At 46.5% G+C, this 14,437-nt stretch overlaps 1 protein-coding gene across 1 annotated transcript in view; it reads right to left on the minus strand.

Moving 5' to 3' along the window:
• The window catches only part of RPH3A (rabphilin 3A), a 112,258-nt gene that overhangs the window by 33,932 nt on the left and 63,889 nt on the right, over positions 1-14,437 (minus strand). The window contains exons 5-9 of the mRNA XM_064379802.1: positions 4,825-4,954; positions 3,535-3,618; positions 1,830-1,995; positions 601-639; positions 360-506 (exon numbers count right to left, since the gene is read on the minus strand). Coding sequence (XP_064235872.1) covers positions 360-506; positions 601-639; positions 1,830-1,995; positions 3,535-3,618; positions 4,825-4,954 — 566 coding nt within the window. The remainder of the gene's footprint in view (positions 1-359; positions 507-600; positions 640-1,829; positions 1,996-3,534; positions 3,619-4,824; positions 4,955-14,437) is intronic.

Here is a 14,437-nt window from a genome sequence, read left to right on the forward strand (position 1 = left end):
CAAGGCGAGACTTGGAGATATCTTTGAGAGTGAAGCATCCTTACTTTGTTCAAAGCCTAGGGGCATTTTCCCCCAGGGTTTTTTTTGGCGGGGGGGGGGACAAAAAATCATGCTTTCTGACATATGGTATTACAGCAAGAAAAGGATCTAACCAAAATTACAGATATCTAGAGCCAGAATTGTTTCTGAATCCTGTCTTTCCTCTGCCATAGACTAGAACCAGTATCTAGAATAGAACACGGCACATAGTAGGTGCTCAATAAGTGCTGCCTAAAAAATGAATAAAAACATTGTCCCTCTCATTCTTTTTGAGTCTCCCTATCCAGAGAGCTGTCTCTGGATCTGCCCATCTTGCTCACCTGCTGGGCTCCGGCTGGAGTCTCCAGCACCCCCGCTGTGGTCCCAGCTCTCTGAATCCCGGCTAGATGTGCTCATTCGTGCCTCAGAGGCCCTGCGCACAGGAGGCCCATAGCTTCCTCGCCCTGGAGCAGAGGCTGTGTCAGGGCCTGAAAAAAAGAACATGAATTGGATGGCAAAGAGCATCAAGAGAATGAGGTGAATTCCTGTCTCAAGTTACAAAACAGAGTCAGCAGAACCCACCTGTCTTCTGACCTTGGCCCCTCCTATCCTCACTGTCACCTGGAGAAAGAAAACACAAATGATGAGGAGAAACAGTTTTCTGGTGTCTGGAAAACCAGCACTTAAGAAGCCTACAAAGGGGTTCATCGACTATTGCCCAAGAACATTTAAAAAAATTAAATCTTCCTCCCAACCTCCCCCTGATCTAACTCCTGTCTACAATTTCACATTATTTCCTTTGCATGCACAAACACATATGAGCATACATAGGCTTTATAAAGAACAATCATGCTGTACAGCATTCTCAGCCTAGAAGAACCAGGAAGAAGGAATCTTTTAGTGGTGAAAACCGGGGACTCCTCAGGGATGCAATATATGCCGACAATCTGGTGATTTTCTGCAAGGAGTAGAAATTGCTCATGCCTTGTCAGGAAGAAAACATTTGCTGAATGCCTTTTAGGTGGCAGGCATTGTGCTAAGTACCTTGATAAGTTATCTTATGAGAAACGCAAGTGGACACTTCAATATTTGAGATGTTCAACTATACCCTTCCTTTCAGAAGCACTGCCTGCATTCAATCTGGCATTGTCATTTAGTCCAGATTTTATCACTTAGTGTCAATCAAAATTATTACAAGGGCTTTATCTGGTCAGTCCTGGTGGCCTAATCCAACTAAAATGTATTTTTACTATGGCTGCTTTTTAAAATTTTTGTCATTTTGCTTCTCCCTCTTAATCATTTTAATAATTAATCATAATACTTGGATAACAGTGATAATGTCAATAGTAGCAATTTAGTAGTAGTAATTTTCTTTTACTACTTTCCTTCTATTCATCTTTCACTTTTAATTAGTCCAAGTCAGACTTGCTAATGGATAGTAGGAGAAATATCAGGGTCCAGGAAGGCTTCTCAGCAAGCCCAGTATTCTCCCAGGCTCCAGTGCGATCTTGGTGGTAAAAGTCACTCTAAGTTCCCAATTTTAATTTCTACCTCATACACTAGATATTCCACCAGGGATGACCACAAAGCCTCTGGGCAGCTTGGAGTTGCTGGAGAGTTCCCTGTGCCACCCTCTTGATAAGGATTTATGGTGAACTATGAAGGAGATATAAGAGTCCTAGACCCAAGTCCAGAAGCGGATTGTCCAATAACTGGGTGGAAACACAGACACAATGTCAGGACACCCCTCAGGTAGACCAGGTGGCCAAGATCTGTCCTTGGTCCTAAAAGAAGAACCTGCTTTGTCCTACCTCGAGTTGAAGCCCGGGCAGGCTGCCTGGGCTCAGGAGCAGGCTGTTCAGGGGCAGCAGGCTCACTGACAGGCTCCTGGGGCTTGGTCTTCTTTATAGGCATAGGCTGTGGGAGGACCTGTTTGGGGAAGCCTTTGAAGAACCACGCTCCAGAACGCTTCCATACCTGGGGATGAGAGACAGGGACTGAAGACGTGGCAGCCAAGCACTGCTGCTCTTACCTTCACGAGTGCCCATTTTTATCTTTCCTCTTTGTCCAAAGCACACTGACACAATAGCCAGCATGTTTCTCTTACTACTACAGAGCCCTGCACGATTCATATTTATTCAGCCCACCCACCCTGAAAACTCAGTATAAAGGGCTTGAGTTTACCCATGTTACAGATGGAGAAAGTATAATATCGAAAATGTTAAGGACTGGTCCGACAGTACACAGCCAGAGAATGGAAAAACAAGGGCTCACCTCCAAGTCTTCCATCCCTTAAATGTGGCATGCTGTCCACTATACTGGTTGTTATAAAGAGGGTGATCTACCTACAACTTCCCCAAGACCTCTGGCCTTTCTCCTGGCCCTGTGGGTGAGGACAGAGCAGCACACCCAGGGCAGAGTGTGAAACATCGTCCACTGCCTCATCAGATTCACTCTCTACCCTGCTCTGTGCCCCAGGAGGCTGACCAGTATGGACTGCTCTAACTGGACTCCACCAATTTATTTGGTCAAGGAGAGCACCAGGGATTACAACAAAGCCTCTTGAAAGCTTGGATTGCTGAAGAGTTCTCTGGGCAAATAAAGAGTTTGCAGCAAGGAGGAGGGTGGGGCTATGGTGTTTATTCCCTTGGCTCCCACCCAGCCCCCTGCTAGTTGGACAGTGACTGCATTCCTGTTAGGCTACACCTATCTTCCAGTCTGGGAACCACTCCCTCCTCTATCCCTTCAGTCTTAGGAGGGGAAACAGCAACGCTGTTGTTGCTGGTGCTAGGGTAACTCACCATCCCTTGCTGATTTCTCTTAGCTCTGTCTGGACCTTTGTCAATAACACCTTTATCAAACCCTTGATTACCCTATTGAAGTGTGCCAATGCTTTCCTGCCAGGCCCCTGACTGACACTGAGGAGAACATGGTTTCTTAAACATGGTCTCAAAGGCAGGACTCTGCAGCAGTGGCTGGGGAATGAAGAAATTGGGAGAAAGAGAAAGGACTTAATTGGAGTAAGACGAGGAAGAAGCAGGACTGGGGAAGAGAAGGATGCCATGGGAGAAAGAAAAAGAGACAAAGTAAAGAGAAAATGCAGAGAAAAAGGTGTGAAGATATGAGAAACAACAAGATGAAAAAAAGGGAGAAAAAGGCAGTAAGGATTAGAGGAAGAAAAGGGCTCAAACAAGAGGACAGTGTGAGGAAAGAATAAAATGGAAATAAGAAATGAAATAGAGAGAGAGAAAGGAAAGGTGTTAGGAGAGGAAGATCCATAAGGCAAGAAATGGGAACAAAGAAAGAACAGAAGCCAGAGGGCAATGAACAGAGAGGGAAGAAGAGAGGATGGAAAGGAAGAAAAAAATCACAGAAGCAGAGGAGGAGAATACTCTGAGGTTGTTCTGTCAATGTTCACTGCTGAGCCGGGTCCTTTCATGCCAACCTCTTAAGACACCTCTTAAGCTGGCCAAGAAAGGAGGGTGATCTAGGAGACAGATGGAACCAGGCACTCACCTCCCTCTGCTCAATGCAGATTTTGCAGAGCCACACAGAATGCAGGCGGTTGTTGGTCTCCACTCCGCACTTGGTGCAGACGTTCTGTGGTTGAAACACAGCCAATGCACTGAGATGAGCCATGTACATGGGAGGCACAGCACTGTATCCCCTCACTTTCTCTTGGTGGATGTAAGGAGATCACACTTCCTTCCACGAGCAAGGCCAGTTAGAATAAAGTTCCGATTTGAGTCTTATTTCCAGTATCAATAACTTAAGTCATTCCCAGCACTGGATGAAGGAATTCTCTAAGCGTCCCTGTGGGATCTGAATTTTCATCGTCCACAAAGGGGACATCACTGACATAATTTTTTCTAAAGAGGAATGGCTATATATCCATTTTGTGTCTTAATGTATTTTCTCTTTATTTCCAAAATGGATCTGTGACAACCTAGACTCTGACTAGTTTAACTCTCCAAGGAGAAGGAAGACATCTAAGTAAATGCCATGGCTGTGTGATGGAACACTACTCTTTATTGAACTTCCTGGAAGTTAAGGCAATTAGGAAAACTTGATGGGTCACAAAATTCTCACTATTGAGTTGACTGGCAAGTTTTTCAGAATGAACTTTGCCAATATTTCATTCTACATGTGAAATGGGACATCAAGCTGGAGATGATGACATTATAGATGTCTCCAGCTGCACTGTCCAACTGAACCCTTGGAGTTCAGCAGATCCCAACTGAACTGCTGTATCTCTGCTCCAAAACTGTCAAGTGCAGAAAGTTTAAGGAAAGGTTAGAGGCTGAACAGAGTTCAGGAAGATTCTTCTTTGAGAAAAAATGCTCTGGAAGCTAAAAGATTCTAACTTGGCTGGATAGAGACTTTCTAAGTTTCTTGTATTGTAACGCAGGATACAAGAATGCTGAAAGTATTCCACATACACACATGTATAAATATGTGCTTAGCATGCTCTTTAAACTGACACATATAACTTGCTAAGGTACAACCAGGATACCTGCAGGCTCAGTCATAGCTCATGTCCTGTCACAGGCTCCCAAGTTCACCCTGGATGAAGCTCAGCTCTAAGAGACAGAAGGATCAGAGTGGCTTCCAGGGAGAAACCAGGATCAGGATTACCTTGGAAGGCAGTAGGGCATGCAAGCATCCCAGAAAAAAATCATATACTGGTAAATGATCTTCAGGATCCAAGCTCCACCCCCAAGACCCAGTGACTCCTACAGCTGGAACCTAGGACTTTCCCCTCTGCAGGTGCTACAGAGGGAAGAAGGGAGAAGAAGATGATGGTACCTTTTTACAGTCCTCACATACTACACAGGCAGAGCCCAGCATCCCCAGCTGTTCTCCACACAGTATGCAGCGGTTCACCCCATCCCCAGCCACATTCTTCCTCATGTTTTCCAGGCGGTCCACCAGGCGCCTAGAAACAGAGACAAGGTAAATAAGAACTTTGTAGGACTGGTTACCACCAGCATACCCCACAGTGTCAGGATGGTGATCTTCACCTTCTTTGAGCCACATGCTCTTGTGTATCTGATGACAGTTGTGAACTCTTCCCCAGAAAAAGGCACAGGCACATAAAATTCTGACACGTTTCAGAATACCAAAGACCCCCTCTCGCAGCCCTCAAAATCCCATCTGTTCTACTGACTTCAGATTAAGAACCTTACCTAGTCCTTTATCCCCTGTCACCTCCTTCCAGAAACTGCCTTCTGAACACTAGATCTATTTATCCGTCTCCATGCTGCCTTCACAGGCATCTCAGACTTACGCTTTCAAACTTACCTTTTCATTTTGGCTGCTCTCCACCCACAGCTCCAGCAAACCTGCTTCCCAGTCTTGGGAAATGTCACCACCCTCTACATACTTGCTCAAACCAGAATCCCTGGGCGGGGAGTCTTCCTTGACTTCCTCCTCTCCTGACATTCAATGACCCAACCAAATTCTTGGGCCCCACCCCAGCCCATTGGAATCAGAAATTCTGCCCCAAAATTGTCAAGTGCAGACAGTTTAGGGAAAGGGTAGAGGGTGAACAGAGCACAGGAAGATCCCCGTTTCAAAACGAATGTCCTGGAAGCTAAATGATTCTAATTTGGCTGGATAGAGGTCCAGCAATCTGCATTTTAACGAGTCCTCCAGGGTATCCTGATGCATGCTCAAGAATGTCTTTGAGAATCATTGCTCTAGTTACACTGATCCTTCAGTTTCAGTTCTGTCTGCCTCAGCAGCAGAGCACATTCAGTTCCTTGTGCCTGGAACAAACACACACATTTGTGATCTCTCTGTCTCTCTCTGTTGCATACACACACACACTTTCATATTTTCCCTGGCTAGGGTGTCCTTATGCTTTAGAATAGCATTCCCTCTTGAGAGCCTCCTCTGACAACCAATTTTATTCACTCTACTAGCAACGTTGTACTTCCTCATAGCACTTGTCACCTTTGGAATTAACCACAGAGATTAGCTGTATTAAGTAATCAGCTGATTGTGAAACAGTCTCTGGTTTGTCGCGGGACTATGAGTTCCCCCATCCCAGGCACACTGTCTGTCTTGTTCCCTGCTGTGTACCCAGTGCCGGATCAGCGCCCAGGCTGTAGTGGGGATTTATACTTGCTGGTTGAATCAACGAATGAATGAATGAACGAGAGCAGCTCACTCCCTACACGTTTATCTAGCAAAAGTAAGTTGCATTGAGCGTCAAGTCATGCATAATAACAGCTTACACTTTGGTGGTGCTCACTATATGCTTAGCATGGCATGAGGTACATTGCCACCCACTTCCAGGAGGTAAGTACTACTATTATGCAATTTTACAGGTGAAGAAAGTGGCATGGGGAAGTTAAATGCCATACCCAAGGTCACACAGCTCAGAGGCAGCAGAGCCAAAACTAGAACCCATAGCTGGGCATGATGGCTCATGCCTGTAATCCTAACACTTTGGGCGGTCAAGTTGGGTGGATGACCTGAGGCCAGGAGTTTGAGACCAGCCTGGCCAACATGGAGAAACCCCATCTCTACTAAAAATACAAAAAAAAAAAAAACGCTGGGCATGGTTATGTGACTCTATAGTTCAAGCTACTCAAGAGGCTGAGGCAGGAGAATTGCTTGAATCTGGGAGGCAAAGGTTGCAGTGAGCTGAGATCGTGCCACTGCACTCCAGCCTGGGTGACAGAGTAAGACTCCATCTCAAAGAACAACAACATCCTAGAACCCACGTTTCATATGCATTACCCTAGCACTTCTCAAGTTTAATGTGCACACAGATGACACAGGGATCTGTTAAAATGCAGATTCTGAAACACCAGGTCTGAGGTGGGGCCTGAGGTGCTACATTTCTAGACAGTTCCCAGGTGGTGCCACGTGATGCCACTGGTTTCAGGCCACACTCTGAGTGACAACTGTGGCATCCTGTTTCCACTTCAAGTTTTTTTTTTTTTTGTCACTTCCCACCAGCTTGAAGTCATCTCCTTGCCCTTCCATCAGATGAGTGCTCCTTCTAGACACACAGCCAGTGAACCCAGATAGCGCTGGACCCCACCCACCTCTCCATGGGTGGGGAGAGCCAATGGGAGGGGACTTGGGCATCACAGCACCCAGAGGGCCCCTGGTAGCCTTCCCTGGCAGACACCTAATGCTTACTCTCCCCACGGCCCTCATCGTTCCTGCCACGCCCTCAGAGTGCTCCGACTTACAATGCTATAAATAGCAGCTTCTCCCTTTTGTGTTCCATTCAAGAGAGGTGCTGCCCTGCCCAAGGAAGAGTCAAAGGCAGCCTGCACGCTCTGGAGCCTCCGCTGTGGCCCAGATTGTACAGAATCGCTTGAGGAGGCACAGTGTGCAGAGCTGAAGGCAGCAGGCTCTTCCGATTCTTCCTCATCTTCCCCCCACCCACCCTGTCCTCCCTAGAAGTTATTTCTATAGGATGATGGGAGTGGGCAGGAACCAGAAACAAGCTCTCAGTCCCTGGTCTCAGAACTCCTGTAATAATAGTAACACACTCCAGTGTTTACTGAGCACTCACTATGTGCCAGGCACAGACTTTTTATTTTCTTATTGTATTTATGTATTATTATTATTATTATTATTATTATTATTATTATTAGAGATAGGGCCTTGCTCTGTCACCCAGGTCAGAGTGCAATGGTGTGATCACAGCTTACTGCAGCACTAACCTCCTGACATCAAGTGGTCCTCCTGCCTCAGCCTCCCATGTTGCTGGAACCACAAGCATGCGCCACTATGCCCAGCTAATTTTTTTGAGACAGAGTCTCACTCTGTCGCCCAGGCCGGAGTGCAATGGTGCTATCTTGTATGCCTGGCTAATTTTTTAAAAATTCCTTTTTGTAGAGATGGGGTCTCACTATGTTGCTCAGGGTGGTCTCAAACTCATGTTCTCAAATAATTTTCCTGCCGTAGCTTCCCAAAGCATTGGGATTACAGACGGCTAGAAGCTAAGGCCTCCTTTTGTTTCCATTTACTACATGAGAAGACTGAGATACAGAAAGGTTAAGTGGTTCATGTCAGTTACACAGCTATGAAGTAGTGAAAGCCGGGACTGAGACCCAGGCCGTCCAGCTCCCAAGTCCCCGTTCTCAGCTGCTACACCATACAGCCACATGCCACGTAGAACCATGGGGATCGCCTTGAACAGTCCAACCTCCACCCTGCTTGATTTCCCTGCCTTTTCCTCACCAAGGGCCCCTCAATCATTAGCAAGTGCCAAGCTGCACATACGCAGTCACCCTGGCTGCTTCCAGCCCATCTAACTCTTACTGCCTGAGGTTGGGACAAGATCCCACCCGATGCTTCACCACTGTGTTTCCCCAAAGAACCCTCAACGTATAGTTGACAAATATTGATTTTAGCCCTGGCTTTTGGCTCTCTGGACTTCAGTTTCCTCATCTGGATAATAGGAGGCATTGGGTTGCATCGGTGGTTGTCACACTGTGCTTTATGGTACCCCAAGCGTTTCATAGAGCCAGTTTAGGGGCCTCTGTGGCAGCATGGTGGGAGAGGATTTAAGGGTTACCAAACCTCATTCCATACAGAGCATGTCTGCATTTATCTCTTACATTCGTTTGGACTGTTGAATTAGATTTCCTTTAGAAAGTTGGTCCCAGAGTTTTAAAAAAACAGTTTGAAGTTGACTAGAGTTGATAAACCTCAGGATGCCTTTCAATGCCATAGAATTATAAAATGTTATGAGACAATGAGGTAGGCTAATGGGGACAGGGGATGGCAGTTACATGGGGACATTTTTCTTATACACAGTTGCTCCCAACTATTTTCATCTTCATCCACTGCCTTAGTCAGAAAATAGATTTTGTCCTTCTCACTCCACCATTGGGGGTCTCAGAACACAGAGAGAGTGGGCCGCTTGCGTGGGTCACTCAGCCATAGCTAGAATCTAGTTCTCTGCTTCAGTCAATCATCTTTGCTTTCCATGAATTCCCACAGCCTCCTGCCTCATGTCGAGCTCTGCCAAAGCAGCTCAGGAACAGGGCGTGGGACAGATCCAATTCTAAACCACAGTGTGCTTTAAGGAAACTTAAAAGGGTTTTCTGCCTCTTCCTGGAAAATGAGGGCTGTGGGTTTGCCCCATCACTTGCAAACCCACACTGTGGGCTCCCCACCTAATGCCTGCTCCTTTCACCATTGACTCCTGGATGCCAAAAGGCCCCATGAACACACGTTATTCAGAGAGTGTCTCATTAGCTCCTATCAGCAGCAGCAAATGACACAGACGCGCAACAGAGTTGAGATCATTACTCAACTGTCTCGGCTCAGGGATCCTTGTTATTCATGAATTCAGTACAGACCAATAAAAAGGATGCATATGAGATGGGGACACACAAATCTTCCTTCTCCTTCAGAAGACTGGGAATGAGCAGGGAGCTCCCTGCAGCCTGCCTGTTAGGACACCCTGCTGCCCCGAATGCTGGAGCCACGACATGGAAGATCCCAACAGCCTAAGATTTTAAATGAGGAAATAAAACTTTGCAAGAAGCCAAGCCAAAATTGGGTCATGGTGGACCATGCGTCACAAATGGGACTTTATCCTGGTTATAAAACATTTCGGCATCTTCACCTGAGAAGAAAGATGTGTTTTTACCAGTCTTGGCAGGGAAGCCCTAGATGTGTATGGGAGACACTCTCTACCTTCACTGCATGTCAAGCAGCCAGCATTAAGAAAAACGCAAGTGCCTGGCCATGACTCTAAACTTCAGCTATGGATCTAATACAGCCTGGATATCAGTATTTAAGCATGAAGTCCTGTTGAGAGCCAGGGCATGGGGGAATGTTCTCAAAATGTATGGTACATCGAGATCACCTGGGGAGAATGTTCAATATTCAGAGAATAATTCTATGGGGTTAGGAGAGGCCTAGGAGGCTGCATTTTAAAGTAGCTCCCTGTTTGAGTCTGCTAGTGAATTCCTGGCTACACTTTAAGAAATAGGAAAGGAGGTGGTGAGGCACATCCCATGGGAATATGTTCTTCTTACTGTGTTAAGTAGGAAAAAAATAACTCAGGGTGCAGGATTGTGAACAGGGTGTGAGTTTGGGTCTAAAACGTGCTCACCTGAATATCTCCACTGTGTACACTCAAGTCTGTATATATATATCAAGAAGGAAGCACATCAAGATAGTCACAGCGATTATCGCAGGTGGTGAGGGTGATGGGTAACTTTTACTCCCCTCTTTAATACACCCAACTAGTTGGACTCCTCTATACTTTCTTAAAATGAACATGTATTACTTCTACATCAGAGAAGAAAGTGCATTTTTGAAGATGGAGATCACGTGGCCAAGAGTTAAAAGACATGGGTTTGATTCCTACCTCTTATCCAGTCAATAACCTCAAAAAACTCAATTCTAATAAGAGGGGTTAGATGAGATGCACCTCACGTTTCCTCTCATGAGCAGCATTCTGGATTCTCAGATCCTTAGACTGAAACATTGAGATTTATCCTCCTCCTCCTCCTTCTTCTTTTTTTTTTTTATTGAAATGAAGGACTCTTGATGGCTGAGAGTAGACCCTCTCTGCATTAGCTGTCTGGTGTTATTTGCCTGCCTGGCTTTGTTTACCTACCGAATGTCTCCATCCCCTTCTCCCAGATTAAGTGCCCAATTGGCTGAACCCTGTAAGTGGCTGACACTCACTACTATGTCTTTACAGGCCTGATTAGCTTTATAATGCCTACTCACACCTGGCATCCTGGGAACATCCATCACTAGGCTGGGTGCTTAAGGTGAGCTGTCGGTTACTCAGTGAAGTCAGATGGGCACATCCCATTTCCCAGGATGCTTCCAGAGGCACCAGAAGGAGTATGTCTCCTCCTCTAGGCACCAATGGATGGCCTCTGGAGGTGGTGGGAAGAAAGTTCCCAACTTGGTCTGACCTTACCATCTAAATGGAGGCAGACAGGCTATTCATTCACTTGACAAACATTTATAGAGCACCTACTATGTGCCAAGTAGACAGTGAGGACCCAACAGTAGCAAAACAATGAGATCCCTGCCCTCATGGAGCTGGCATTCAAGTGAGAGATCAGACATTGTTTAAAAAACCATGCAAATTGCCATAATCATCATAAGTACCCTGAAGGACAAGTATGAGCAGCTGTGAGAACTCACAAGCGAGGGACGGGAACAGTCAGGATGGGTCCTCAGAGGAAACCAGGGAACAGCACGTGCGATGGAAGTGAGAGGTGCTCAGCATGGCTGGGAGGCTGAATGGCAGGAGATGAGGCTGGAGAGATGGCAGGGAGCAGTCCATGCAGGGTCTTGTGTTGAAGGGTGATGGGGCAACATGCAAGGGCTTTCAGTGGAGGAGACTCAACTTCCCTCCCTTCTCTTTTTTTTGAGACAGGGTCTGGCTCTGTCACCCTGGCTGGAGTGTAGTGGCATGATCAGAGTTCACTGCAGCCTCAAACTCCGAGGCTCAAGCAATCTTCCCACCTCAGCCTTTCAAGTATCTGTGATTATAGGTGAATGCCACTATGCCCACCTACTATTTTTTTAATAGAGATGAGGTTTTACTATATTGCTCAGGCTGGTCTTGGATTCCTGGGCTCAATCGAGCAATCCTCCCACCAAAGCCTCCCAAAGTGCTGGGATTACAGGTATGAGATACCACGCCCAGCCCCATTTAGAGACAACTCTTGGAGAAATGAATGGAGCCCTTGGGAGGCTTAGTGCAGTGAGAGTTTCAGATGCTGCAGCTGTTCCAGGTAGAAGGAAGCAGGCAGGTTTCTGGTCTTTATATATATAGCTGAGCAGGCCTTTTGAAAATACAAGGTTGGTCCAAATGGGTCTAACTCAGTGGTGGTAAAAGAGCGTATCAGAAGGAGAGCCACAAAGAGCGTATCAGAAGGAGAGCCACAAAGAGCGTATCAGAAGGAGAGCCACAAAGAGCGTATCAGAAGGAGGGCCACAAAATGCCATTGCAAGCCAGCAGGTTTCAAGGAGTCACTTGCTGTATTAGCTTTCTGTGGCTGCTGGAACAAAGTATCACCAACTTAGTGGTTGACACCATATACAATTATCTTAACAGCTCTGGAGGTCAAGGCTAACATCAAGGCATTTATAGGGCTTCATTCCTCCTGGAGGCTCTAGGAGATAATCTGCTCCCACGCCTTTCCCTGTTTCTAGAAGTCAGCAGCATTCTTTGGCTCATGGCCCCTTCCTCCATTTTCAAAACCAGCAGTAGAGCACCTTTTAATCTCTCTGTGACTCTGACCTTCCTGTTCCCTCTCGTAGGAAACCCTTGTGATGACATGGGGTACACCTGGATAATCCTGGATAATCTCCCCATCTCAAGATTCGTAACTATCACATCTGCAGGGACCTTTTTGCCACCGGAGGTAACAAATGCACAGGCTTGAGGGACTGGAATGTGGACATTTTGGGGGAGGCCATTGGTTTGCCTGACACATCCACATTTGCCCCATCAGTCACCCAGAACCTGATTTGGGTCTGAATCCAACTTTAGCTCTCCTCTGCGGAACAATTCCTCCCTGACTGGCTGTGGATGTCAGACAAGCCAAGCTGCTGACTCTGAGTTCCAACCGCTTTCTTCAGGTGTTCACATGCAGTCCTAAGAAAGTGTAGACTCCCTATACACGGGCCTGCCAGCACGGGGTTGGGGTGCCAATTCTGGAGTGAGCTTGCCTGGGTCCATGTCTGGACTTTGCTACGTCCTAGCTCTGTGACCCCGGGAAAGCTACGTAACCTTTCAGGGCTTCAATTTCTTTATCTGTAAAGCAGGAAAAACAAAGTCCTTACCTCCTAGGACTGTTGCAAAGGTAAAATGAGATAGTGTTTCTACAATACCCAGAACATGGTAACTATTCAGTAATGGTTGCTGCTAATTATTTAGTCTGGAAATTTGTGGCTTTATACCTCCCTGTACTCACATTTTTTCTGAGTAACCAGGATGCTATCATCTGCCTATGAAATCTATCTTTCTAAAGCTTTTAAAGGGGCTGCATTGATTAGAAATTTATAGGACTCAAATACGCATCTCTAAACATACACACACACACAAATGACACATGTACCCACACATATATGCCCACAGCCACACCTGTAGAGGCATGTGTACATGTGCCTGAGTCTGCACACACACACACACACACACACACACACACCACAGAGACACACATATAATCAGAACCTACATGAAAGAATACACCTTTATATGCATGTCTGTACACAGTGTGCTCTTGCTGAGAGATCAGATCAAATCGGCTACCTTCTTCAAGCAAAGTCATAAGCCCAGTGAAAGACCAATAGCTGCTTGTTTCTGATGCTCAGCCTCCCACGAAAAGCCCAAACGGACCTCAGAAACATGCAGGTAACTACTTTTGAGCTTTCCCGTACTGCTGCAACATCTTGATGAATGTCAAAGAAAAGGCTAATCATTGTACAATTGCACCAGAAAGTAGGCTTAATGTGGTGTGCAGCAGTGCCCGGGAAAGACACCCTGCACCCTGCTTGCCCAGTGTGATGGGTTTATGTACCAATCTCTGAATCAGCAGAGGACATGGCTAAAAGCTGGGGTTCCACCAACCAATGGGATGGAGCTAGAGCAGCTGCCTTTAGAAGCAGTGGTTGACCACGATTTCACCATTCAGAAAAACATAGCAACGTGGGAGAGTGGATACGATGCCATGTTGTGTCTGTCTGTCTGTCTGTCTCTCACTCTCTCTCTCTCTCATCTTTGCCTCTGTCTCTCTCTCTCTCTCTGTCTCTCTCTCTCACACACACACACACACACACACACACACACACCATACACCACATCATCAATTCCACAATCCCTGCTCGCTCTTCACCTCACCCTAATTGCCAAGTAGGGGGATATTACTGTTGAGTTTATTAATGTTGGCACTTTCTGAAGTCAAAATTGGACCATCTGCTGTGAATGGGGAAATGGCTGCTCTGACGGGGGCTGGCCTGAGGCTCCAGTGCCAGGGTCTCTCAGGAACCTGTCCTTAAATGACTGAGCTGCTCCATCAGGAAACCACACGCTGGGATGTGGGCCGTGTGCATTTCACTCATTAATTCTCCCTGTTGTTTGTTACCGTCACCACCTGGGGAGCCCTAGATCCCAGTCTGTCTCCTTGAGGGATTGGTGAATGTGATTCCTGCCTGGGCATTGGCACTTTAGGGAGGAGGGTCACCTCGATTCAGAGTTGGAGATGAGGGAACCAAGAGAGAAAGACCACTGGAGGGCCCAGCTGGGCTAGTGCAGTCCATGCTGGGCAAGGTGCTGTGTCATGACAAACCCAGGAACAGCAATAATTGTGATTGTTGTTTGAGTGCTTACTGTGCCAGGTGCTGTGCTAAGTACTCTACATGCATTGTTTTTATCAACAATCTGGGAGATAAGCTCTACTAT

The sequence above is a fragment of the Aotus nancymaae genome, unplaced genomic scaffold (genome assembly GCF_030222135.1).
Source record: "Aotus nancymaae isolate 86718 unplaced genomic scaffold, 86718_ANA_hifiasm-v0.15.2.pri h1tg000021l, whole genome shotgun sequence".
In the NCBI taxonomy this organism is placed as follows: Eukaryota; Metazoa; Chordata; class Mammalia; order Primates; family Aotidae; genus Aotus; species Aotus nancymaae.